The sequence below is a fragment of the Lissotriton helveticus genome, chromosome 7, assembly GCF_964261635.1.
Source record: "Lissotriton helveticus chromosome 7, aLisHel1.1, whole genome shotgun sequence".
Taxonomy (NCBI): Eukaryota; Metazoa; Chordata; class Amphibia; order Caudata; family Salamandridae; genus Lissotriton; species Lissotriton helveticus.
The window spans coordinates 6,385,368-6,412,254 of NC_136068.1; the positions used below are offsets into that span (position 1 = coordinate 6,385,368).

A 26,887-nucleotide genomic window follows, 5' to 3' on the forward strand; every position below is an offset into this window, starting at 1 on the left:
GGACCTACACACTGTCCACTCTTTATCATTAATAGTTCACGATTTCCATGAAAGTCTGACTTCTGGAATATCTATCTGGTCACTTATTAATAAATGACAGGAAACCAGATCGGATCCGCTGCTGTGACCTTTACATGTTCTGTGGTCATTTCCCTCAATACTACAAGTAACAACATATTCATTGTAATCACCGTATTGCCCAACCCAAAATGGCTGCCGTGCAGGTTCACGCAGCGTGACCCCGTGCAGCATGTGATGCCGCGTGCCCCACGTTGGAGATCATCCTGTCTCAGCCACACGTGCAGCAGCGCGCGAGCTCACAACATGGCGGGGGATTCTAAGAGAACACGTCACGCGGGACAATGGTGTGCGTATAACAGACAATTTCATAGCGCTCAACTTCTTCAGGCGCGTTGTTAACAACAATTAACAGGCATTACAACATGAGTACTTTGCATAATAGTGAGATGAAGACAGGTCACCCTTGATCCATCCTCCCGACCGCCCAGGTTTGTTGTGTGTTACCCGTATGTGAATTCTGAGGTAATCCGGAATACAGGTGGGTTTGAGGTTATACTCCAGACGGCTCGTCGCCAATTGTAGTGAAAAGCTACACGTGTGAGAAGATAAGCACTGCTTTATTGTCTGGAGCAGGAACACTTCCACAGAGGTTCCTGTACTTCCTCCACCAGCAGCCCCCTCCCTTCAGGATGCGACTGACGTCACTGGAATAGGATGTGGCAGCGTCACAACAATGAGCCCACAACAACTAGCATCTCAGAGCACACAGATATGAAGGATCATACAATCCCCGGCAGGCTCCTTGGGGACGAGCCATTCACACACACTGTGATGATGATGTCACTTCCTTTCAATAATGACTCCACCCACCTGACGTAGCTTCCGGTGTGCTCTCTGAGTAGCAGGGCTCCTCTGGTGCTGCGCAGTGCTGAGCATGCCTAAAAGAGAGTCAAACATTCAAGGACCGGTCCCTCTATTGCAAGTGTTAGAGCGAAAATACTGATGTTTCTGATTAAGACAAAAGCACCGAAAAGAACAATGAAATGTAAATGTGCACTGTGCACGCATGTCAAAAAAACTATTGAAAATAGGTCAAGTTGAACCATCTAGCAACGTAAAAGTTTGCTTGTTTATTTAGAGAACAGTAGAGCCAATAAACATAGGGGCATATTAGCAAGAAATAGCGATATTTATCGCTAAATGCACTTAGCGCATTTTTTTTATCGCTGCCTATCGTTGGATATATTAGCGGAGAAAACATGCTATTAGCAACTTTTTTCTCCAGCGATAGTGGCGAAATGCGTGAATATTCATGCATTAACGCCAATGGGGACTTAACCTGAAGATCCACCTCCCATTGGATAAACAGGTAAGTCATGTTTTAGCAGGCACTAGATTATAGCGATAATCGCGCTCAGCGCGATTTTTATTATCGCTATGCCTGCCTTGCTAATAGGCGATAGCTGTGTTAGCGACTGCTTTCAGTCGCTAACAGATTAGGTATGCCCACTTTGCATGTCATTAGCGATAAATATCGCTGACATGCAAAGCGGGCCCCAAACCGGTCGCTATCGCCCAAAAGCTGTCGTTAACCGCTGTTAGCGACAGCTTGCTAATAGGGCGATAAAAATATTGCCGCTTTAGCTCCAAAAAGTGCAGCTAAAGCGGCGATATGGCCCTTGCTAATATGCCCCATAGTGATTTTATAACTAATTACTTATATTTCTAAAAAAGATGTGGTGAAGATAAAAGAGGAAAACTTAGCAATTTTTGCAGAATGGCTTGACAGCATATATTGGCACAAAACCTTTATGTTACATGTTACAACCTAGAAAGTTTTTATATTGATACCTAATATTATGCAGATTTTAGATTTATGGAAACTATTTTGATCAAATGCTTTTATAAAATTAGTTTCCACATTGCTATTTTGAAAATGTATCAGTGGGCCATAATCACAGTTGCACATGAATGTGAATTAATCACTGACACACATTATAGAATGCTTATATATGATGTATGTGAGTGATTTTATAATGCCTTTTAACATAAAGTACGAGTTTTACACTGAATGAGTTTAAAGATGCTTGAATTAACTCTTCTCTTTAGGCTGGGTCTTTCCATGTCCTGATGCAATGAACTTTTAACACTTTTCCAAATGTTGCTTACTGTTCTGATCATGTCACATTCCTTAAAGGACAAACTGGACACTTTTCCTTAATTCTCTTTTGTGTGGATTCCACGAGAGCCGAACCTTCTGACCGTGTCTATGGACAAAGCAACAATATTAAAGTTTTTTGTTGACAAACCTGTGAGGATGCAATGTACGGTCTCTCCTAGAGTATCGATTTGTACCTGCTAAACGGAAGAGTGATCACAAGGGATCACTCCACAATGGACTGACGGCGAGGTCATTGGTAGACCTGGCACCTTGGCGTGGGCCTCTCTTCCATTTTTTACTGATTGCCTCCTCTGTTTTTGATCTGTTTTGTGCTGGTTTTAGATGCTTTGGGCACTGTGCCACTGCTATTCAGTGCCAACGTGCAAGTGCTCCATTTTGTAAATTGATGTATGGATTAGTGACTCCATGATTGGCTGGTTTGGTTTACTTGTCAGATCCTAGTACAGTGCACCGTGTGTGCCCAGGGCCTATAGATCACATGCTGCTGGTGGGCATGCACCACTGGTTGTGCCACCCACAGAAGCAGCTTGTAAAGGGTGTCTAAGGTCTGTCGTTGCAGAGCCTTTGTGCAGTCTAGTACTGCCATGTTGACTTGGTAAGTGCACATACTTACCAACCTTCCCTTTCCTACATGTTAGTCACCCCTAAGGTAGGCCCAAGGTACCCCCATGGGCAGGGTGTATTGTATGTAAAAAAGGACATGCCCAGATGTGTGTGGCATGTCCTGATAGTGAATTACAGCCAATTTCATTTTTCACTATTGCAAGGCTATCGGTTCCCCATAGGCCGGAATGGGCAGTTCGATTATAACATCTTATAATCCGAACTGACCCAGGGAACATGGTAGAAAAACGAATTTAGTATGCCTGAACTCAGAATGATAAAAGACATATTTTAGTGAAGGTGATTTTTACATTCTGTGTTTGAAAATAGCACTTTTAGAAAGTAGGTATATTCTTGCCTAACCATCCAGCCTGCCTTCTCTAGGTTGTGTATTGCATGTCTTGGTTGTGAGTGACAGAAGGGCTTGGGCTCCAGAGGTCTGATGAGTCAGGGTTGGGCTGAATAGGACCTTAGCTGCACAGAGACTGGGGGGGGTGGGGGGGTGGAGATTTCCATTCAGCGCCCCCAGTCTTCATAGAATAGAGAGTCGGGGGAGGAGATTTCCTTTCAGCTACCTGGGCCAGGTCTGCTCTCAGACAATGCTGTTGCCACCTCCAGCCAGGAAGCTGCCCAGAACTGGTTTTGGCTGGGCACAGGCACCCTCTGCCTTCAGAGGGCAAAGGATTTACTGGTATAAATATTGACCCCAGAACTTTAGATCACTTCTGAGAATCAAGACAACCCTTTGCCAAGGAGAAGAAACCAAGGAAGCTGAAGGATTTGACTGCCCCTGTGCCAGCGTGCTATTTTCTGGGGTTGGCCTACAGTGGTTTCTTTATTGCCAAGGAAAGGAGAATGACTTTTATTGCAACTTTCATAATCTTGAAGCATAATCTCCAAGGGCTTGAACTGTGCTTGCCTCCTGCTGAAGTCTCAGGGATACAAGACTTCCCCACCAGCTCCCCCCTGAATTTCCTTGTTGGGAATTCTGTCTGCAGAAGCTTGCGTATTGTTGGGGGCTGGAAGCATGACTCAACGAGGAGATGTGTGTCGCATCCGCAGCTGTTGCCGTCACATCATCGAACAAGCGTGTCGCCACTGCAAGGGTCACCGTCACATCACCGGAGAAGCGTGTCTCCATCGCAGCTGTTTGTCGTCGCATCACCGGAGATACGTGTCACCACCACAAGGGTTGCCGTCGCATCACCAGAGAAGCATGTCGCAGGGCCTGTTGTGGCTCAGAAGTTCCAGAGTCGCCGCACGGCCATCGGGCGTGCATGCATCTCCTTTATGTCGTCGCATCGCATCAAAGATGCCTAGTTGGCGCAAGCGCTGAGAAACAAATGCATCGCCTCCCCCGAAGCAAGGAACTGACGCATCGTTCTCCATGCGAACCTTTTGTTTAACTTGCGTTACACATCAAAAGGTACTTTGTGAGAAACGTGTCGCATTTACTATCATCTTTGAACTAAGCTATTTCTACTATCAAAAAGTTATTTTTCTAATACTGTAGTGTGGATTTTTGTCGTTTGGGTCTTGTGTTAAGTCTATATAAAGAATACTTATTTTTATAAAACCTGTGTGGTGTCCATCTATAGTGTTGTAGCTGGATTACTATATGTGTTCACAAATGTTTTACATACTTCCTCTGAGATAAGCCTTCCTGCTCGTGCCGAGCTACTACAGGGTTGAGCAGCGGTTATTTCAGGAGTGTCGCCCCCTTACCCTGACTAGAAGCAAGGGTCCCTATTTGGACAAAGGTGCAAACCATTGCCAACTAGAGAACCTCAGTTCTAACAGTCATGATGACAGATATGCACGATGAAGACTATTGGATTTAGGAGGAGTGTGCGGAGCTCCCCTGCCTCTCCTTTGGTGTTGGCTGCCGGAGGACTCTCTGCTCTTGGGAACTGTGGCCGTTGCAGTTGTTCCATCACTTCCTCGACTCTACTCTGCCTGCTGAGCTATCTTATTTCCTTGTTGCCTTATGCTAATGAAGATATCTGCTGGACTATTTGGAGCTGTCCAGTGAGAATCCAAACCTGAACCTTTGAAAAAGCTCGATTTCCTTTTGCCTATACGTGTGAATTTTGCCCTCGTGGACTTTAACTCGAACATGTGTCCTTTTGAGAGATTTCTAATTGAACCATCCTGTTAGCTTGGAAAACATCCTTTGCATTCTTTGATTTGATTTACTAAATGTTTAGAGTTTTGCTGCAAGCTTTAGCATGCATGGCAGAATTGCTAGTGATGTTACTTGTATTAATTTTAAATCTCTAATACTATAATGTATTTTGTTTGTGTTATTTATTTGAGATTAATGATCTTTCTTTGAAACTGTGATTGGGAGTTGGCTACTAATTAATGGTCCTCAGTGGGTAGGCTGACAGTGGGTTATACTAGATTCCAACCCTTACTCCGCTGAAGAAATATTAAAAAATACCACCCAGGCCACCGCTGACAGATCATGGAGTACTAACTTCTCGGGAACTTATTCCCTAAGACAAAGGCACTCACATGATGGCTCCACTGACTGGGACATTTAAAGTAGGGTGGGCAGGCATCCAAGCCACTGGGTGAAAGGAAGTCATTGCCTCCACCTTGCTAGTGGAAGACGACCGCCTTATTCAGAGATCCCTACCGTGCAACCGGGGTCTGCAAGGCTTCAACTGAGCTACATTGATGGCAGGGAATCTCAAAGCTGGGTCATTAAGTAAACAAATTAACTGATGGGTGAGTCACCTAGTAAATGAAGTAACTACTGGCTGGTTCATCAAAAGAATTATCATTTTATTTAATTAATTAATTAAAAGATGAGTAATAGATGGCTGGGTCACAGATTGAAAACACCAACTGTTGGCTGGGTCATTGAGTGAATGAACTAACTGATGGATGGGTCACCAAAAGAATTAACAATCTGATTAATGGGTAATTTAATGCATTAACTAATAGATGGCTGCGTCTAAGATTGAATGAACCAGCTAAAGACCCAGTCACTGAGTTAATTTAACTGATGACTGGGCCATGGAGTAAATGAACTCCTTGAAGGATGGATCATTGGGTGCATGAGCTGATAGATGGATCATTGGGTGGGCACACTAACATGTCTCTCATACTTGCAATCCCTTTTCAAGAATGACATTTCTTGCTTTCCTCATGCGGTCACAGTAGACCTGGTCTGGCAATCTGAAATGATACCTTTGACAGGCAATCTGTCGCCTGTGTTGACATCATGGGTGCACCATGTTGTCAGGCCTGAGATCAGAGAGAATAGCCCTGCAAACTGCTCCAACAACTGATAGAGGGTCCGCTGTTGCTGTCTGTTAGGGGGGAGGAGAGAACTACTTCTTCCAGTGCACCATCTTTGGGGGTGAGCATCCAAAAACAGGTGTTTCCTTACAGAAATACACAACTATCACATTTTACTGTCACAGAAGAAAAGAACAAGCCAGTCCTGAAAGACTCAGGAAAATCAGTCGAAAACCCAGAGTACAACGGCAGGCTCCCACCAGCTGCCCCGGAGGGCAATCTTCAAAGAACACCCCTCCCCTGCTCTGAGCGGACCCTCAGGTTTTCTACAGGCTCCCTCCAGCTGCCCCGGAGTGCAATCTTCAAAGAACACCCCTCCCCTGCTCTGAGCGGACCCTCAGGTTTTCTACAGGCTCCCTCCAGCTGCCCCGGAGTGCAATCTTCAAAGAACGCCCCTCCCCTGCTCTGAGCGGACCCTCAGGTTTCTACAGGCTCCCTCCAGCTGCACCGGTGGTCATTCTTCGAAGAACACCCCCCCATCAGGCTCTGAGTGGGCCCTCCATGGCCACGTGTACAGTGTCCGAGAGAGAATCGCAACCACCAGAAGCACTAAGAACAGAAGGTCTGCAGTTCCTCAAATGATCAGACAAGTGAGAGGAGAGTCTGAGAGCCCCTGGTTATGTGTTCTGTTAGGGTACTTTGGAAAGGGAGGAGGGGAATTCCTCCTGTCGGAACTAGGGCCCTCACACACCCAGCCTACTGTGAGTCATGCTTCATCATATGGACCTGCTTCTCGTTAGGTCGGTGCTGCAATACCCGACGAGCACCCATAAAGGTGCTCTTGAGCGGGGATCTTTTGTTCCTTGCCATTTGGTGAAGGGGTGTGAGGGGCCCAGGTAGTGTAAAACGTGATTAAAACAGGTTGGATAGTCCAAAAAGACTTTTATTCAGGCTGGCTATCAACCTGGTTAAAGCAACAGAAGAATAGCAGCTATCTGATGGTTCAGCTTAGCTATGCTCAACTCTACAGGTCAACATGTTTCATGCCTGTTGGTCAGAGAGATCCATGGCAATTCATCAGGACCTAGGGGGTGAACTATCTACACAGTGTGGTGTGTGTGGATTCTAGCTACCACATATCAGCTCTACGAGTGAAGTTACCCGCAGTATCACGGAAAGACCTAAGAAAGAGACACAGGACGAGGTCACAGTTGTATCGATGGTGCTTAGGTCATAGTATAGTCAACTCTCTCTCTCCATGTCCACACGTGCTCGTGAACATCCAACAATGGACCATGTGCAGGGGAGCCCCAATAAAGAGTGTGGTATCCTGGTGCACAGTAAGGTCATCAATTAATATGCTTCAAACGAATTTCATTGAAAATATAATGAAAAACATGTGGTGGAATGCACCACTTTTGCCAATGTTCCAAACTTTTCTTGGGGGAAGAACCCCCCAAAGCCCCCTAGTAGTGGTCAGGCTCTCTCGTTGTGCTCGCTCGCTACAGACCACAGGGGGACTGATCTGACAACATTCGCCAGGGCTGCTATGAGTTTCAAGTCAGGCCCGGCTGAGGAAGGAAAGGGACCAGTCCAAGAGGCACCGAAGAGGAAGAGTAGAGAGTCTGGGGGACGCTGATGAGGGAAGGGAGGCAGTCCAGGGAGGCTGAGGTGCCTCAGAGTCAGACTCGAAGAATCGGAGACTGAACGTGAGCGTCAGTGTCTGTGGAGGATGTCAGGCCAGTGCCTCTTCTCTCTTCCTTGAAATGAGGGGAAGAGTGCCTTGAAGGAGTGCTTCTGTGCACTATCTCTCCTGCCACTCAAGAGCATACTCAGCAGGGATCCCCAGAGTCCAGGTACAATGTGCACTTCAGCAAGACACCATCAGGTCCCAGCAAAGCCAACACCCCATAAAGACCAGCCAGGAGGAAATGAGTGAGTACAAACAGTGGAAGGGAGTGAACGCTTTCCCCAAGTACGCCCTCCATACAACACCATCAAAAATCCTGAAGTGACAGACAAGAACAGCAATCCAAAGGTATCAGAGGCATGGAGGGCCATACAGCAGTGCTGCCGAGCAGTCCCGAAACCCCACCAGACACCTCCAGCAAGCAGGAAGGACAGCCCTGCATGAAGCACACACCTCTACAACAAGTGTTGTGTACAAGCCAGAAGGAAGGGGCGTGCCAGCATGACACTGACTACAGAGCCCACCGACTCCTTTGGGGGAAGACAAAAACAGCTGTATCAGCCACCCACAGAAACGTCATGGCAAGTAGATCCCAGGCCCTGGAAGGGGCAGTCTAGGGCAGCTCCACAGACATACCGCATTCACGTAACATGTACTACCCTTCCAGTCCCCATACAAAAGCCTCGATGACCATGAACAATACGGCTGCAGTGGAAGCTGCCGACACTCATGGCATTCCAGGAAATGGTGCATGGGTGTGTTATGTTATGCTATGCTGTTATGTTATGTTAATTTAATATCGCACACAAATCACCCTGGCCACAATTCACAGAACTGACTTAAGACAAAATCCTAAACTTACTACCATTCCGGTATTCACAGAAGGCACTTACTCATTTTGATATTCACAGAAGTTAGGAGCCCTAACTTTAGGACTCCTAAATGCCTTCTGTGAATACTGAAAGTCTTAAAGGTAGGTAGGATTTTTCTCAGTTTAGGACTCCTAACTTCTGTGAATACCGAAATGAGTAAGTGCCTTCTGTGAATACCAAAATGTTAGCAAGTTTAGGATTTTGTCTTAAGTTAGTTCTGTGAATCGGGCCCAACAAGAGAGGTATCTTGTCATGTCGGTGCCGCCCCACAGTGGTAAGGACACCCCATGGTGTCCAAAGCAGACACCTCGAGGTACTAAGGACTAGGGTGAGAATGGGTGAGGTGGTCACGGCGTCTCTCAGACTCGAGTGGTGAGGTGTGGGGGGGGGGCTGCCACAACACCGCAGCTAGAAGATTGTCTGACATAAGTAATGTTTACTAAAATATCACCTCTTTGGCATTAATATTGAAATACACACAGGAGGGGGATATTTTGTAAATGATATTTAGAGCACATATGATATTTATTTATACAACACACTGATGCACACCAGGGGCCCGTGGGCCCCTGGACTCTGCTCACCAGGACACCAGAGGGCCATCGGTGGCACTGCCGCTGCCGTTCTGAAGAGGGCCAGAGGGGGCGCTGCTGCTGTCCGGGGGCTCCTAAGAGAGGCAAGGTAGAAAGACAGGTCTCAGGAAAGATGAAGGAACCATCATTGACCCAACATTAAAGGAGAAATACTTTCAAAGCAGCCTTCCTCCCCTCTGAAGCCAAATGACAGGTGGAGCCTCTCATCACCCCAGCATGTACCCCCCCCCCGCCCCCCCAAAGAGAGAAAACATGTCAGAGCAAGAAGGAGAGAGAGCAGCCTGAGAGGCAGCTTCGACTCCTCAGCAATGAAGGAAAACTAAACAAAAACACGTTGTTTTCAGGGATCGACGCCCCCCCACCCTTCCGAGAACAGAGACCTGAGCTTCTCAGCTTAGAGTTAAAACCCTGAGCAATTGTCACCAACCGGGGGTTAGTAATCATCTAGACACTTATAGCATCACCCCAGCAGACACTTATAGCATCACCCCAGCAGACACTTTTAGCATCACCCCCAGCAGACACTTATAGCATCACCCCAGCAGACACTTTTAGCATCACCCCCCAGCAGACACTTATAGCATCACCGCAGCCGACACTTATAGCATCACCCCAGCAGACACTTATAGCATCACCCCAGCAGACACTTTTTAGCATCACCCCAGCAGACACTTTTTAGCATCACCCCAGCAGACACTTTTAGCATCACCCCCAGCAGACACTTATAGCATCACCCCCCAGCAGACACTTATAGCATCACCCCAGCAGACACTTTTAGCATCACCCCAGCAGACACTTTTAGCATCACCCCAGCAGACACTTATAGCATCACCCCCCAGCAGACACTTATAGCATCACCCCAGCAGACACTTTTAGCATCACCCCCAGCAGACACTTATAGCATCACCCCCCAGCAGACACTTATAGCATCACCTCAGCAGACACTTATAGCATCACCCCAGCAGACACTTATAGCATCACCCCAGCAGACACTTATAGCATCACCCCCCGCAGACACTTATAGCATCACCCCCAGCAGACACTTATCGCATCACCCCGCAGACACTTATAGCATCACCCCCAGCAGACACTTATAGCATCACCCCAGCAGACACTTATAGCATCACCCCCAGCAGAGACTTATAGCATCACCCGAGCAGGCACTTATAGCATCACCCCCAGCAGACACTTATAGCATCACCCCAGCAGACACTTATAGCATCACCCCCAGCAGACACTTATAGCATCACCCCACGCAGAGACTTATAGCATCACCCCAGCAGACACTTATAGCATCACCCCAGCAGACACTTATAGCATCACCCCCAGCAGACACTTATAGCATCACCCCAGCAGACACTTTTAGCATCACCCCATCAGACACTTATAGCATCACCCCCCAGCAGACACTTATAGCATCACCCCAACAGACATTTATAGCATCACCCCCCAGCACACACTTATAGCATCACCCCAGCAGACACTTATAGCATCACCCCCCAGCAGACACTTATAGTATCACCCCAACAGACACTTTTAGCATCACCCCCAGCAGACACTTTTAGCATCACCCCAGCAGACACTTTTAGCATCACCCCAGCAGACACTTTTAGCATAACCCCAGCAGACACTTTTTAGAATCACCCCAGCAGACACTTATAGCATCACCCCAGCAGACACTTATAGCATCACCCCAGCAGCCACTTATAGCATCACCCCCCAGCAGACACTTATAGCATCACCCCCCAGTAGACACTTATAGCACCACCCCCCAGCAGACACTTATAGTATCACCCCAACAGACACTTTTAGCATCACCCCAGCAGACACTTTTAGCATCACCCCAGCAGACACTTTTAGCATCACCCCAGCAGACACTTTTAGCATAACCCCAGCAGACACTTATAGCATCACCCCAGCAGACACTTATAGCATCACCCCAGCAGCCACTTATAGCATCACCCCCAGCAGACACTTATAGCATCACCCCATCAGACACTTATAGCATCACCCCAGCAGACACTTAAAGCATCACCCTCAGCAGACACTTATAGCATCACCCCAGCAGACACTTTTAGCATCACCTGCAACAGACACTTTTAGCATCACGCCAGCAGACACTTTTAGCATCACCCCCAGCAGACACTTATAGCATCACCCCAGCAGACACTTATAGCATCACCCCCCAGCAGACACTTATAGCATCATCCCAGCAGACACTTATAGCATCACCCCCCAGCAGACACTTATAGCATCACCCCAGCAGACACTTATAGCATCACCCCATCAGACACTTATAGCATCACCCCAGCAGACACTTATAGCATCACCCTCAGCAGACACTTATAGCATCACCCTCAGCAGAGACTTATAGCATCACCCCAGCAGACACTTTTAGCATCACCCCAGCAGACACTTTTAGCATCACCCCAGCAGACACTTTTAGCATAACCCCAGCAGACACTTTTTAGCATCACCCCAGCAGACACTTATAGCATCACCCCCAGCAGACACTTATAGCATCACCCCAGCAGACACTTATAGCATCACCCCCCAGCAGACACATATAGCATCATCCCAACAGACACTTATAGCATCACCCCCCAGCAGACACTTATAGCATCACCCCAGCAGACACTTATAGCATCATCCCAGCAGACACTTATAGCATCACCCCCCAGCAGACACTTATAGCATCACCCCAGCAGACACTTATAGTATCACCCCAACAGACACTTTCAGCATCACCCCCAGCAGACACTTTTAGCATCACCCCAGCAGACACTTTTAGCATCACCCCAGCAGACACTTATAGCATCACCCCAGCAGACACTTATAGCATCACCCCCCAGCAGACACTTATAGCATCATCCCAGCAGACACTTATAGCATCACCCCCCAGCAGACACTTATAGCATCACCCCAGCAGACACTTATAGCATCACCCCCCAGCAGACACTTATAGCATCATCCCAGCAGACACTTATAGCATCACCCCCAGCAGACACTTATAGAATCACCCCAGCAGACACTTATAGCATCATCCCAGCAGACACTTATTGCATCACCCCAGCAGACACTTATAGTATCACCCCAACAGACACTTTTAGCATCAACCCCAGCAGACACTTTTAGCATCACCCCAGCAGACACTTTTAGCATCACCCCAGCAGACACTTTTAGCATAACCCCAGCAGACACTTTTTAGCATCACCCCAGCAGACACTTATAGCATCACCCCAGCAGACACTTATAGCATCACCCCAGCAGCCACTTATAGCATCACCCCCCAGCAGACACTTATAGCATCACCCCCCAGTAGACACTTATAGCACCACCCCCCAGCAGACACTTATAGTATCACCCCAACAGACACTTTTAGCATCACCCCAGCAGACACTTTTAGCATCACCCCAGCAGACACTTTTAGCATCACCCCAGCAGACACTTTTAGCATAACCCCAGCAGACACTTTTTAGCATCACCCCAGCAGACACTTATAGCATCACCCCAGCAGACACTTATAGCATCACCCCAGCAGCCAATTATAGCATCACCCCCAGCAGACACTTATAGCATCACCCCAGCAGCCACTTATAGCATCACCCCAGCAACCACTTATAGCATCACCCCAACAGACACTTTTAGCATCACCCCAGCAGACACTTTTAGCATCACCCCAACAGACACTTATAGCATCACCCCCCAGCAGACACTTATAGCATCACCCCCCAGCAGACACTTATAGCATCACCCCCCAGCAGACACTTATAGCATCACCCCCGCAGACACTTATAGCATCACCCCCAGCAGACACTTATCGCATCACCCCAGCAGACACTTATAGCATCACCCCAGCAGACACTTATAGCATCACCCCAGCAGACACTTATAGCATCACCCCAACAGACACTTTTAGCATCACACCCAGCAGACAATTATAGCATCACCCCAGCAGACACTTATAGCATCACCCCATCAGACACTTATAGCATCACCCCAGCAGACACTTATAGCATCACCCCCGCAGACACTTATAGCATCACCCCCAGCAGACACTTATCGCATCACCCCAGCAGACACTTATAGCATCACCCCAGCAGACACTTATAGCATCACCCCCAGCAGACACTTATAGCATCACCCCAGCAGACACTTATAGCATCACCCCATCAGACACTTATAGCATCACCCCAGCAGACACTTATAGCATCACCCTCAGCAGACACTTATAGCATCACCCCAGCAGACACTTTTAGCATCACCTGCAACAGACACTTTTAGCATCACGCCAGCAGACACTTTTAGCATCACCCCCAGCAGACACTTATAGCATCACCCCCCAGCAGACACTTATAGCATCACCCCAGCAGACACTTATAGCATCACCCCCCAGCAGACACTTATAGCATCACCCCCAGCAGACACTTATAGCATCACCCCAGCAGACACTTATAGCATCACCCCAGCAGACACTTATAGCATCACCCCATCAGACACTTATAGCATCACCCCAGCAGACACTTATAGCATCACCCTCAGCAGACACTTATAGCATCACCCCAGCAGACACTTTTAGCATCACCTGCAACAGACACTTTTAGCATCACGCCAGCAGACACTTATAGCATCACCCCCAGCAGACACTTATAGCATCACCCCAGCAGACACTTATAGCATCACCCCCAGTAGACACTTTTAGCATCACCCCCAGCAGACACTTTTAGCACCACCCCAGCAGACACTTTTAGCATCACCCCAGCAGACAATTATAGCATCACCCCAGCAGACACTTATAGCTTCACCCCCGCAGACACTTATAGCATCACCCTCAGCAGACACTTATAGCATCACCCCCGCAGACACTTATAGCTTCACCCCAGCAGACACGTATAGCATCACCCCATCAGACACTTATAGCATCACCCCCAGCAGACACTTATAGCATCACCCCAGCAGACACTTATAGCATCACCCCAGCAGACACTTATAGCATCACCTGGGGGCGGCCACATCCTGGTACACACACCCTCCCTCCAGTGTTCAGTAGTCACTCCCTCCCTCCAGTGTCCAGCAGTCCCTCCCTCCCTCTAGTGTCCAGCAGTCACCCCCTCCCTCTAGTGTCCAGCAGTCACTCCTCCCTCCAGTGTCCAGCAGTCACTCCCTCCCTCTAGTGTACAGCAGTCCCTCCCTCCCTCTAGTGTCCAGCAGTCACTCCCTCCCTCCCTCCAGTGTCCAGCACTCCCTCCTCCCGTGTCCAGCAGTCACTCCCTCCCTCCAGTGTCCAGAAGTCACTCCTTCTCTCCCTTCAGTGTCCAGTAGTCACTCCCTCCCTCCCTCCAGTGTCCAGCAGTCACCCCCTCCCTCCAGTGTCCAGCAGTCACCCCCTCCCTCCAGTGTCCAGCAGTCACCCCCTCCCTCCAGTGTCCAGCAGTCACCCCCTCCCTCCAGTGTCCAGCAGTCACCCCCTCCCTCCAGTGTCCAGCAGTCACCCCCTCCCTCCAGTGTCCAGCAGTCACCCCCTCCCTCCAGTGTCCAGAAGTCAACTCCTCCCTCCAGTGTCCAGCAGTCTCTCCCTCCCTCCCGTGTCCAGCAGTCACCCCCTCCCTCCAGTGTCCAGCAGTCAATCCCTCCCTCCCTCCAGTGTCCAGCAGTCACTTCCTCCCTCCAGTGTCCAGCAGTCTCTCCCTCCCTCCAGTGTCCAGCAGTCACCTCCTCCCTCCAGTGTCCAGCAGTCCCTCCCTCCCTCCAGTGCCCAGGGGTCAGTCCCTCCCTCCAGTGTACAGCAGTCACTCACTCCCTCCAGTGTCCAGCAGTCACTCCCTCCCTCCAGTGTCCAGCAGTCACTCCCTCTCGTGTCCAGCAGTCACTCCCTCCCTCCAGTGTTCAGAACTCCGTCCCTCCAGTGTCCAGCAGTCACTCCCTCCCTCCAGTGTCCAGCAGTCACTCCCTCCCTCCAGTGTCCAGCACTCCCTCCCTCCAGTGTCCAGCAGTCACTCCCTCCCTCTAGTGTCCAGCAGTCACTCCCTCCCTCCAGTGTCCAGCAGTCACTCCCTCCCTCCAGTGTCCAGCAGTCACCTCCCTCCCTCTAGTGTCCAGCAGTCCCTCCCTCCCTCTAGTGTCCAGCAGTCACTCCCTCCCTCCGTGTCCAGCAGTCACTCCCTCCCTCTAGTGTCCAGCAGTCATTCCCTCCCTCAAGTGTCCAGCAGTCACTCCCTCCCTCCAGTGTCCAGCAGTCACCTCCCTCCCTCTAGTGTCCAGCAGTCACTCCCTCCCTCCAGTGTCCAGCAGTCACCTCCCTCCCTCTAGTGTCCAGCAGTCACTCCCTCCCTCCAGTGTCCAGCAGTCACTCCCTCCCTCCAGTGTCCAGCAGTCACCTCCCTCCCTCTAGTTTCCAGCAGTCACTCCCTCCCTTCAGTATCCAGCCGTCACTCCCTCCCTCCAGTGTCCAGCAGTCACTCCCTCCCTCCAGTGTCCAGCAGTCCCTCCCTCCAGTGTCCAGCAGTCATTTCCTCTCTCCAAGTGTCCAGCAGTCAGTCCCTCCCTCCAGTGTCCAGCACTCACTCCCTCCCTCCAGTGTCCGGCAGTCATTCCTTCCCTCCAGTGTCCAGCAGTCATTTCCCCCTCCAGTGTCCAGCAGTCACACCCTCCCTCCAGTGTCCAGCAGTCCCTCCCTCCCTCCAGTGTCCAGCACTCCCTCCCTCCCTCCAGTGTCCAGCACTCCCTCCCTCCCTCCAGTGTCCAGCAGTCATTCCTTCCCTCCAGTGTCCAGCGGTCATTCCTTCCCTCCAGTGTCCAGCAGTCACTCCCTCCCTCCAGTGTCCAGCAGTCACTCACTCCCTCCAGTGTCCAGCAGTCACTCCCTCCCTCCAGTGTCCAGCAGTCACTCCCTCCCTCCAGTGTCCAGCAGTCACTCCCTCCCTCCCTCCCTCCAGTGTCCAGCAGTCAGTCCCTCCCTCCATGGCAGTGAAAGCCTCGCCCTGGACTCACCGTGGCGCTGCTGGCTGAAGGCTCTGAGTTGGGTGATGGTTCAACCCTCGCCGGGATGGCACCGCTGGGGGTGAGGGCACCGCTGGGAGTGATGGCACCGCTGGGGGCGGCCACATCCTGGTACACACTCCCGTTGAGCAGGTCCATCGCCGTCAGCCTGGCCCTGGCACGGACCCTCGGTGGCCCGGTGGTATCTGGTCCAGAAGAGGTGGGCGCTCCACCCGCTGGGAGGTCCCATGGCACGGGGGCTGGCGTTGCTGGTGGTGGAGGGATGGGCACACTGGGCAGAGGGCGGCTCCGGAGCCAGTCGTCTGGGCCCTGGCTCTGTGCTCTGTCTGTTTCTGGAGACCCCAGGACCACCTGTGGGAGGAAGGCAGAGGAGGTGGTGAGTTCCTGCTCCAGGCACAGTTCTCTGAAGGTGGAGGAGCTTGCAGCTCCCACTGCTGCCTTACACTCCCCTCAGACCCTACAACGCCGCCTGCCGTCTGCTTGCTCTTGTAGTGTTTTGCATCCTTCATTTTGTGTTGTGTCCGGGATGTGTGATGTCCAGGGATGCTGGACCCTCTCCCCTGTGGGACCTGGGACCCTGAAGGATTCATTCCTGATACAACCAGACACTGCTGCATCTCATACCAGCTCTGAGAGGCTTTGTAGCCATGACTTACACTGCATTATAAGAGGGAGACACATAGAAACTGTTGGCATAAGGGTGTAGGAGCATGAGAGCAGGGTAGAAACAGGCACTGAAAGACACATCTCTTCTGGTAGGTGAAATAAGGTTGCTAATCGCCTGCATTCATTGAGGGTAACACGTCGCATCTCTTACCAGACAGCTCGTAGTTGGATATCTGCTCATGATCAGGGGAGCACACGGCAGCTTGATACTGGAGACATGACCCCCGTCTTTAGGACACAAGCTTCTTTTACAATGAACACACTCACCCTTAGTGATGGACTCATGATTTGCTGACAAAGGCCCCATGACCACCTGATAGAGGGCACATGATCTCTTGGTGATGGAAACGCAATCCCTTGGTAATAGACAAATGACCTCTTAATGATGGGCATATGATCCCCTGATGATCCTTTGATGATGGACACATGCTCCCTTGATAAATCCCCTGATGATGGTCATATGATCCCTTGAGGATCCCATAATAATGGACACACGATCCCTTGATGATGGACATAATACCTTGATGATGGACACATGATGCCTTGATGATCCCTTGTTGATGGACATATGATCCCTTAATGCCGGACACATGATTGTTTCATGATAGAAAAATTGTCCCTTTATGAAGGAAACATGATCCCTTGATGATCCTTTGATGATGGACACATGATCCCTTGATGATGGACACATGATCCCTTGATGATGGACACATGATCCCTTGATGATCCTTTGATGATGGACACATGATCCCTTGATGATCCTTTGATGATGGGCACATGATCCTTTGATGATGGACACATGATCCCTTGATGATCCTTTGATGATGGGCACATGATCCTTTGATGATGGACACATGATCCCTTGATGATCCTTTGATGATGGGCACATGATCCTTTGATGATGGACACATGATCCCTTGATGATCCTTTGATGATGGACACATGATCCCTTGATGATGGACACATGATCCCTTGATGATCCTTTGATGATGGACACATGATCCCTGGATGATGGGCACATGATCGTTTGATAATGGACACATGAGCCCTTAATGATCCTTTGGTGATGATCACATGATCCCTTGATGATCCTTTGATGATGAACACATGATCCCTTGATGATGGACACATGATCCCTTGATGATGGACACATGATCCCTTGATGATCCTTTGATGATGGACACATGATCCCTTGATGATCCTTTGATGATGGGCACATGATCCTTTGATGATGGACACATGATCCCTTGATGATCCTTTGATGATGGGCACATGATCCTTTGATGATGGACACATGATCCCTTGATGATCCTTTGATGATGGGCACATGATCCTTTGATGATGGACACATGATCCCTTGATGATCCTTTGATGATGGACACATGATCCCTTGATGATGGACACATGATCCCTTGATGATCCTTTGATGATGGACACATGATCCCTGGATGATGGGCACATGATCGTTTGATAATGGACACAAGAGCCCTTAATGATCCTTTGGTGATGATCACATGATCCCTTGATGATCCTTTGATGATGGACACATGATCCCTTGATGATGGACACATGATCCCTTGATGATGGACACATGATCCCTTGATGATCCTTTGATGATGGACACATGATCCCTTGATGATCCTTTGATGATGGGCACATGATCCTTTGATGATGGACACATGATCCCTTGATGATCCTTTGATGATGGACACATGATCCCTTGATGATGGACACATGATCCCTTGATGATCCTTTGATGATGGACACATGATCCCTTGATGATGGACACATGATCCCTTGATGATGGACACATGATCCCTTGATGATCCTTTGATGATGGACACATGATCCCTTGATGATCCTTTGAGGATGGGCACATGATCCTTTTATGATGGACACATGATCCCTTGATGATCCTTTGATGATGGGCACATGATCCCTTGATGATGGACACATGATCCCTTGATGAAGGACACATGATCCCTTGATGATGGACACATGATCCCTTGATGATGGACACATTATTCCTTGATAATGTTTACATAACCTATTGATGACAGACATATGATCCTTCGTAATCTCTTGGTGATGGACACATGATCCCTTGATGAAGGACACTTGATTCCCTGACTGGTCCATTGGTTGCTATAGATCTGTTGTAGGGTTGGTGCTGAGTTGCTTTCAAGGGAGGCCAAGCCTCCCCACTGAAGATGTCTTGTAGTTGTACGACCCATGAGAGAGCTGCACGCGCGGGCAAAACGAGACCAGGCATTGACTTGTCAAGAACGTCAACTCTCTCTGGTTGTGAATATCAACACGGTGACAGGGCGCAGGGGCGTCAGGAATGCTTCCATAGGATTGGACAAGCTGGAATTCTTAACTGCAGGGGATCCGTGTGGACCGGCAAGGATCCCTTAGGGCTGACAGGATGCCGTCACAGCAGGGGCGCTTCCATAGGATCGGACAAGCTGGCATTCTACACCACAGAGCATCACTTAGGGATGACAGGAAGCAGCGGTAGGAGTGATTTTCCATAGGATGTGCCACGCTGGCGTTCTTCACCGCAGGGGACCCATTAGGGCTGACCGGGCTCAGCCACATCAGCGATGTTTCTATCGGTTGAAACAAGCAAGCATTCTTCACCACAGGGGATCCATTAGGTCTACTATGGGGCAGCCATGTCAGGGATGCTTCCATAGATTGCATTCTTCGCCGCAGGGGATCCATTAAAACTGGTGAAATCCCTTAGGACTGAAGGGGCGCTGCCACAACAGTGATGTTTCCATCGGTTTAAAAAAGCTGGCTTTCTTCACCACAGGGGATGTGTTGGGGTGCTGAGGTGCCCTTAGGCCTGAGAGGGAGTGGCCACGTCAGTCACTTCAATGGGACTGCGCTCGCTGGCCCTCAGCAGCCCCAGGGGATCAGTTTTGATTTACGTCAGGGTGGAAGAGAGGCAGAGATTGAACATGTCATATTGTGTGATTGCTGCAGGGAGTGAGATTAAACGTTGTGTTATGAGGACCACAGAGGATCAGGGCTCCAAGCGTCAAAGACGCCTCCAGCTTCATGTTTATATCCAAGGCTGGGTGGGCTGACCGCAAGTATCCAGGCTGGGTGGGATGACGGCAAATATCCAGGCTTGGTAGGCTGACAGCAAGTATCCAGGATGGGTGGGGTGACAGCAAGTATCCAGGCTGGGTGGGCTGACGGCAGGTATCAAGGTTGGGTGGGATGACAGCAAGCATCCAGGCTGAGTGGGCTGACAGCAAGTATCCAGGCAGGGTGGGCTGACAGCAAGTATCCAGGCTGGGTGGGCTGACAGGAAGTATCCAGGATGGGTGGGCTGACAGCAAGTATCCAGGCTGGGTGGGCTGACAGCAAGTATCCAGGATGGGTGGGCTGACAGCAAGTATCCAGGCTGGGTGGGCTGACGGCAGGTATCAAGGTTGGGTGGGATGACAGCAAGCATCCAGGCTGAGTGGGCTGACAGCAAGTATCCATGCAGGGTGGGCTGACAGCAAGTATCCAGGCTGGGTGGGCTGACAGGAAGTATCCAGGATGGGTGGGCTGACAGCAAACATCCAAGGCTGGGTGGGATGACAGCAAGTATCCAGGATGGGTGGGCTGACAGCAAGTATCCAGGCTGGGTGGGCTGACAGCAAGTATCCAGGATGGGTGGGGTGACAGCAAGTATCCAGGCTGGGTGGGCTGACGGCAGGTATCAAGGTTGGGTGGGATGACAGCAAGCATCCAGGCTGAGTGGGCTGACAGCAAGTATCCAGGCAGGGTGGGCTGACAGCAAGTATCCAGGCTGGGTGGGCTGACAGGAAGTATCCAGGATGGGTGGGCTGACAGCAAGTATCCAGGCTGGGTGGGCTGACAGCAAGTATCCAGGATGGGTGGGCTGACAGCAAGTATCCAGGCTGGGTGGGCTGACGGCAGGTATCAAGGTTGGGTGGGATGACAGCAAGCATCCAGGCTGAGTGGGCTGACAGCAAGTATCCATGCAGGGTGGGCTGACAGCAAGTATCCAGGCTGGGTGGGCTGACAGGAAGTATCCAGGATGGGTGGGCTGACAGCAAACATCCAAGGCTGGGTGGGATGACAGCAAGCATCCAGGCTGGGTGGGCTGACAGCAAGTATCCAGGCAGGGTGGGCTGATGGCAAGTATCCAGGCTGGGTGTGCTGAAAGCAAGTATCCAGGCTGGGTGGGTTGACAGCAAGTATCCAGGATGGGTGGGCTGACATCAAGTATCCTGGCTGGGTGGGCTGACAGCAAACATCCAAGGCTGGGTGGGATGACAGCAAGTATCCAGGATGGGTGGGCTGACAGCAAGTATCCAGGCTGGTTGGGCTGATGGCAAGTATCCAGGCTGGGTGGGCTGACAGCAAGTATCCAGGCTGGGTGGGCTGACAGCAAGTATCCAGGCTGGGTGGGCTGACAGCAAGTATCCAGGCTGGGTGGGCTGACAGCAAGTATCCAGGATGGGTGGGCTGACAGCAAGTATCCAGGCTGGATGGGCTGATGGCAAGTATCCAAGGCTGTTTGGGCTGACAGCAAGTATCCAGGATGGGTGGGCTGACAGCAAGTATCCAGGCTGGGTAGGCTGGCAGCAAGTATCCAGGCTGGGTGGGCTGACAGCAAGTATCCAGGATGGGTGGGCTGACAGCAAGTATCCAGGCTGGGTGGGCTGACAGCAAGTATCCAGGCTGGGTGGGCTGACAGCAAACATCCACGGCTGGGTGGGATGACAGCAAGCATCCAGGCTGGGTGGGCTGACAGCAAGTATCCAGGCTGGGTGGGTTGACGGCAAGTAACCAAGGCTGGGAGGGATGACAGCAAGCATCCAGGCTGGGTGGGCTGACAGCAAGTATCCAGGCTGGGTGGGCTGACAGCAAGTATCCAGTCTGGGTGGGCTGACACCAAGTATCCAGGCAGGGTGGCTTGGCTGACAGCAAGTATCCAGGATGGGTGGGCTGACAGCAAGTATCCAGGCCGGGTGGGCTGATGGCAAGTATGCAGGCTGGGTGCGCTGACAGCAAGTATTCAGGCTGGGTGGGCTGACAGCAAATATCCAGGCTGGGTGGGCTGACAGCAAGTATCCAGGCTGGGTGGACTGACAGCAAGTATCCAGGCTGGGTGGGCTAACGGCAAGTATCCAGGATGGGTGGGCTGACAGCAAGTATCCAGGCAGGGTGGGCAGACAGCAAGTATCCAGGCTGGGTGGGCTAACAGCAAGAATCCAGGCTGGGTGGGCTGACAGCAAGTATCCAGGATGGGTAGGCTGACAAACAGTATCCAGGCTGGGTGGGATGACGGCAAATAACCAGGCTCGGTGGGCTGACAGCAAGTATCCAGGATGGGTGGGATGATGGCAAGTATCCAGGCTGGGTGGGCTGACAGCAAGTATCCAGGCTGGGTGGGCTGACAGCAAGTATCCAGGCTGGGTAGGCTGACAGCAAGTATCCAGACTGGGTGGGCTGACTGCAAGTATCCAGGCTGGGTGGGCTGACAGCAAGTATCCAGGCTGGGCGGGCTGACGGCAAGTATCCAGGCAGGTGGGCTGACAGCAAGTATCCAGGATGGGTGGGATGATGGCAGGTATCCAGGCTGGGTGGGCTGACAGCAAGTATCCAGGCGGGGTGGGCTGACAGCAAGTATCTAGGCTGGGTGGGCTGATGGCAAGTATCCAGGCTGGGTGGGCTTATGGCAAGTATCCAGGTGGGTGGCCAGACCGCAATTATCCAGGATAGGTGGGATGACGGCAGGTATCAAGGCTGGGTGGGCTGACAGCAAGTATCCAGGCTGGGTGGGCTGATGGCAAGTATCCAGGCTGGGTGGGTTGAAGGCAAGTATCCAGGCTGGGTGGACTGATGGCAAGTATCCAGGCGGGTGGGCTGACAGCAAGTATCCAGGCGGGCTGGGCTGACAGCAAGTATCCAGACTGGGTGGGTTGGAGGCAAGTATCCAGGCTGGGTGGGCTGATGGCAAGTATCCAGGCGGGGTGGGCTGACAGCAAGTATCCAGGCTGGGTGGGCTGATGGCAAGTATACAGTCTGGGTGGGTTGAAGGCAAGTATCCAGGCTGTGTGGGATGATGGCAAGTATCCAGGCTGGGTGGGCTGATGGCAAGTATCCAGGCTGGGTGGGCTGACAGCAAGTATCCAGGCTGGGTGGGCTGATGGCAAGTATCCAGGCTGGTTGGGTTGATGGCAAGTATCCAGGCTGGGTGGGCTGATGGCAAGTATCCAGGCTGGGTGGGCTGACGGCAAGTATCCAGGCTGGGTCGGCTGACGGCAAGTATCCGGTCTGGGTGGCCTGACAGCAAGTATCCAGGATGGGTGGGCTGACAGCAAGTATCCGGTCTGGGTGGCCTGACAGCAAGTATCCAGGATGGGTGGGCTGACAGCAAGTATCCAGGATGGGTGGGCTGACAACAAGTATCCAGGCTGGGTGGGCTGACAGCAAGTATCCAGGCTGGGTGGGTTGAAGGCAAGTATCCAGGCTGGGTGGGCTGATGGCAAGTATCCAGGCGGGGTGGGCTGACAGCAAGTATCCAGGCTGGGTGGGCTGATGGCAAGTATCCAGGCTGGGTGGGTTGAAGGTAAGTATCCAGACTGGGTGGACTGACGGCAGGTATCAAGGCTGGGTGGGATGATGGCAGGTATCCAGGCTGGGTGGGCTGATGGCAAGTATCCAGGCTGGGTGGGCTGATGGCAAGTATCCAGGCTGAATGGGCTGACAGCAAGTAAATGTAAATGTAAATGTATTGCGACTTATATAGCGCACTTATCACCCGAAGGTCTCAAGGCGCTTGCTTAGGGAACCCATCCTGGTATTCCCCTGTGAGATACCCCGGCAGGGTATCCACAAGGTGAAAGCCAGGCATCCCGCCGCGAGGGGCCGTAGTGGAGATTAAGCAAGCTATTGCCCAGAGTCGCAGAGTGTGACCCCGTGAGTCGAGTAGGCACCGGAGCGAGAATTGTCGAGTCCGTGGAATTTTGAGCCCGAGACCCGCCGAGGCGGGGAATCGAACCCTGGTCCACGGCCAATCTCAGCTTCCGGGTCTGCCGCCTCTAATCACTGAGCCACGCTTCTCCCCTGGCAAGTATCCAGGCTGGATGGGCTGACGGCAGGTATCAAGTCTGGGTGGGCTGACAGCAAGTATCCAGGCTGGGTGGGCTGATGGCAAGTATCCAGGCTGGGTGGGATGACAGAAGTATCCAGGCTGGGTGGGCTAATGGCAAGTATCCAGGCTGGGTGGGCTGACAGCAAACATCCAAGGCTGGGTGGGCTGATGGCAAGTATCCAGGCTGGGTGGGCTGACAGCAAGAATCCAGGGTGGGTGATCTCTTGATGATGGACACATGATCCCTTTATGAAGGACACTTGATTCCCTGACTGATCCATGGTTGCTATAGATCTATTGATGGGTTGGTGCAGAGTTCCTTTCACTGATTCGTTGGAGCATCAATCAAATGTTGGGTCTGCCCTTTTGAACATTGGCCTGCTTGGGGCTGCGAGTGTAAGTCTTAGCTGGAGGATCGAGAGGTCATTAAATATTACAGGGCTTAATTTGTAAATAGAAATAAGTGCCAAGGCCCTCTTCAGCGGACCACTGCAGCTTGCACCACACACTGCCCCTGCCAGCACTGCCAATAACAGTACCAACAGAACTACTACCCATCACAGTCCAGCAAGTGTGACACTTCAGACTATTCCAGGTCCCCAAAGCCATAATGCTTTAGGTGGCAGTTAAAAGGTCACTTACTATATATATTGAATTAATAAACAACTGTTTTTGTGCTCATCTTTAAATTAGACCGACATCGCCACCATGTGGCAGACTGTCACAAGCACTCCTGTTGACAATTTAGTGCCGGTGCTGAGCACCCGAAAGCACTGGCTCAAACTAAGCACTGATTATTCACTCCCTGTTATGCTGAGTGACGGTGTTTTGCCTTCTCACAGGAGTCTACGGTTTGGATGTCGGCAAGTGTGTGTGAAAGCCTCCAAAGTAGTGGGATTTTTTGCTTCATTTTGTATTGTGGCAAAGTTAAGTTAAGGGTGGTAATTAGCCCAGGGCTGAGGAAAATTGAATTTTGCCTTGTCATATGTGCCTACGTGTTCCCCATCCTATGTTATATGTGCATGATCGATATGCATATATCCCCCTATGATCGATTAAAGACGCAATTATAGTTGTGTCCAACTCTAGTATGCCAGTTATCCAGTTCTCGTGAAAGCAACGAGTATTAGGCCTATGTTGCCCACGTTTTCCATTGTGCACGTTAATTCATTGAATTGTCCCCGTTTCTAGGCCTCGAAAGGGCCCGGACACCAGATTCTAGCTCCTGTCTCCTGAATTCACTCCGAAGAGCGATGCAGCCCCCACCTGCATCCTTATTACTCTATTATTTATGACGTTTCTGAGTCTTATGGTTACCTGCATAAGTTATGCCTTACATTTATGTTTTCCTATTGATTCACATGTACATATATTTTCTAATGTTACAGTAGAGCACACATTTAGTGACCTGCCTCCTCACGAGTTATCCTATCGTCTTGCCATGCGTAATAATACTTTTATCCGTATGTTACACTATTCACACCAGACCAGCAATGCCACTAATTGTTGGGTGTGTGGTCGACTCCCCCCTTTCCAGACACCGAAGGGAGTGCTGCCACTCTTTCCTTATCCATTTTCACACAATGGTTCGTGTGGAGCATGGTCCACGTTAACGTCATCCTCAAATGATATGTCCCTTCTGAATAGAACATGTTTCCCAGACAAGGAAGGTCTTTCCCATAGAACAGGGTTAGATCTAGAAAATGAAGTATATGATCTAGGTAATTATTCCTCGAATTTCACGGTTTTGAATGTTCAGTCCGAGACTACTCCAGATTTGCCTGCTATTACAGTTCTACCAGTGAAAGGCGAATTATGTGTCAGAAAGAATGGTACAATACATGTGGGACATAGTGATTGTACTACTATGGTCGAGTATAGTGACAGTGGGAAATCCACATTCAAAGCCTCACGTCATTCTTATTTTGTGTGTGGTCAGACCGCATATGTTCGTCTGCCCCTCGATTGGGATGGAACATGTTATATTGCCTTCCTACTGCCACCAGTTTTCCTAGCCCCATCCGATTATCACAGAAACACACATCTAGTACACGTTAGACATAGAAGGGAGACTGAGTCCCCAATTGTCGATCAAACTGAAACTGCCTTAGAACAATATCAAGATTTCAATAAAGGTTTCTTCTTCTTCATAGGTCCTGTCCAGAATAGTAAGTTAATACGTAGGCTAACTAGAACCCTTGAAGCAGTAGTGAATGAGACTACTTCCGCTCTAGGTAACTTAACTGAAGAACAATCTGCTATGAGATTTGTCGTGCTCCAAAATCGTCTCGTCCTTGACGTCATACTGGCCGATAGGGGAGGAGCTTGTAGAGTCATCGGATCTAGTTGCTGCATTTTCATTCCTAATAACGCACCGTCTGTTTATTCAGCTATAACCAGACTTCATAAAATTGCCCATCAGTTACACCAGAATCCAGGCACCTGGACATGGTCCGGTTGGCTCTGGAGTATAATATCTGCCTGGGGATGGAAAGTATTGTCATTCCTAGGTATAGCAGTAATGATCATATTCAGTTGCTATCTCTGTTTACAATGTGGCCCTGCGATTTGCGGCTTGTGTGCTACCTCTTGTATTCCTAGTCCTAAGTCCCGTTCCAAGAAAATTCGAGACGAGCAAATGATGCTATATGAAATGATAGATGGTATCATGAATACTGATGTTTCCTGATGGAAACGTAGGGCACAAGGAGGGAATGAGGAAAATTGAATTTTGCCTTGTCATATGTGCCTACGTGTTCCCCATCCTATGTTATATGTGCATGATCGATATGCATATATCCCCCTATGATCGATTAAAGACGCAATTATAGTTGTGTCCAACTCTAGTATGCCAGTTATCCAGTTCTCGTGAAAGCAACGAGT

The 26,887-nt window shown here is 50.3% G+C and overlaps 1 protein-coding gene across 1 annotated transcript in view; it reads right to left on the reverse strand.

Annotated features, from left to right (window-relative positions):
• CBLC (Cbl proto-oncogene C) overlaps positions 1-26,887 on the reverse strand; it is a 147,153-nt gene that overhangs the window by 44,310 nt on the left and 75,956 nt on the right. Inside the window, exons 8-10 of the mRNA XM_078651274.1 lie at positions 16,201-16,560; positions 9,202-9,284; positions 892-959 (exon numbers count right to left, since the gene is read on the reverse strand). Of these exons, the coding sequence (XP_078507400.1) occupies positions 892-959; positions 9,202-9,284; positions 16,201-16,560 (511 nt within the window). The remainder of the gene's footprint in view (positions 1-891; positions 960-9,201; positions 9,285-16,200; positions 16,561-26,887) is intronic.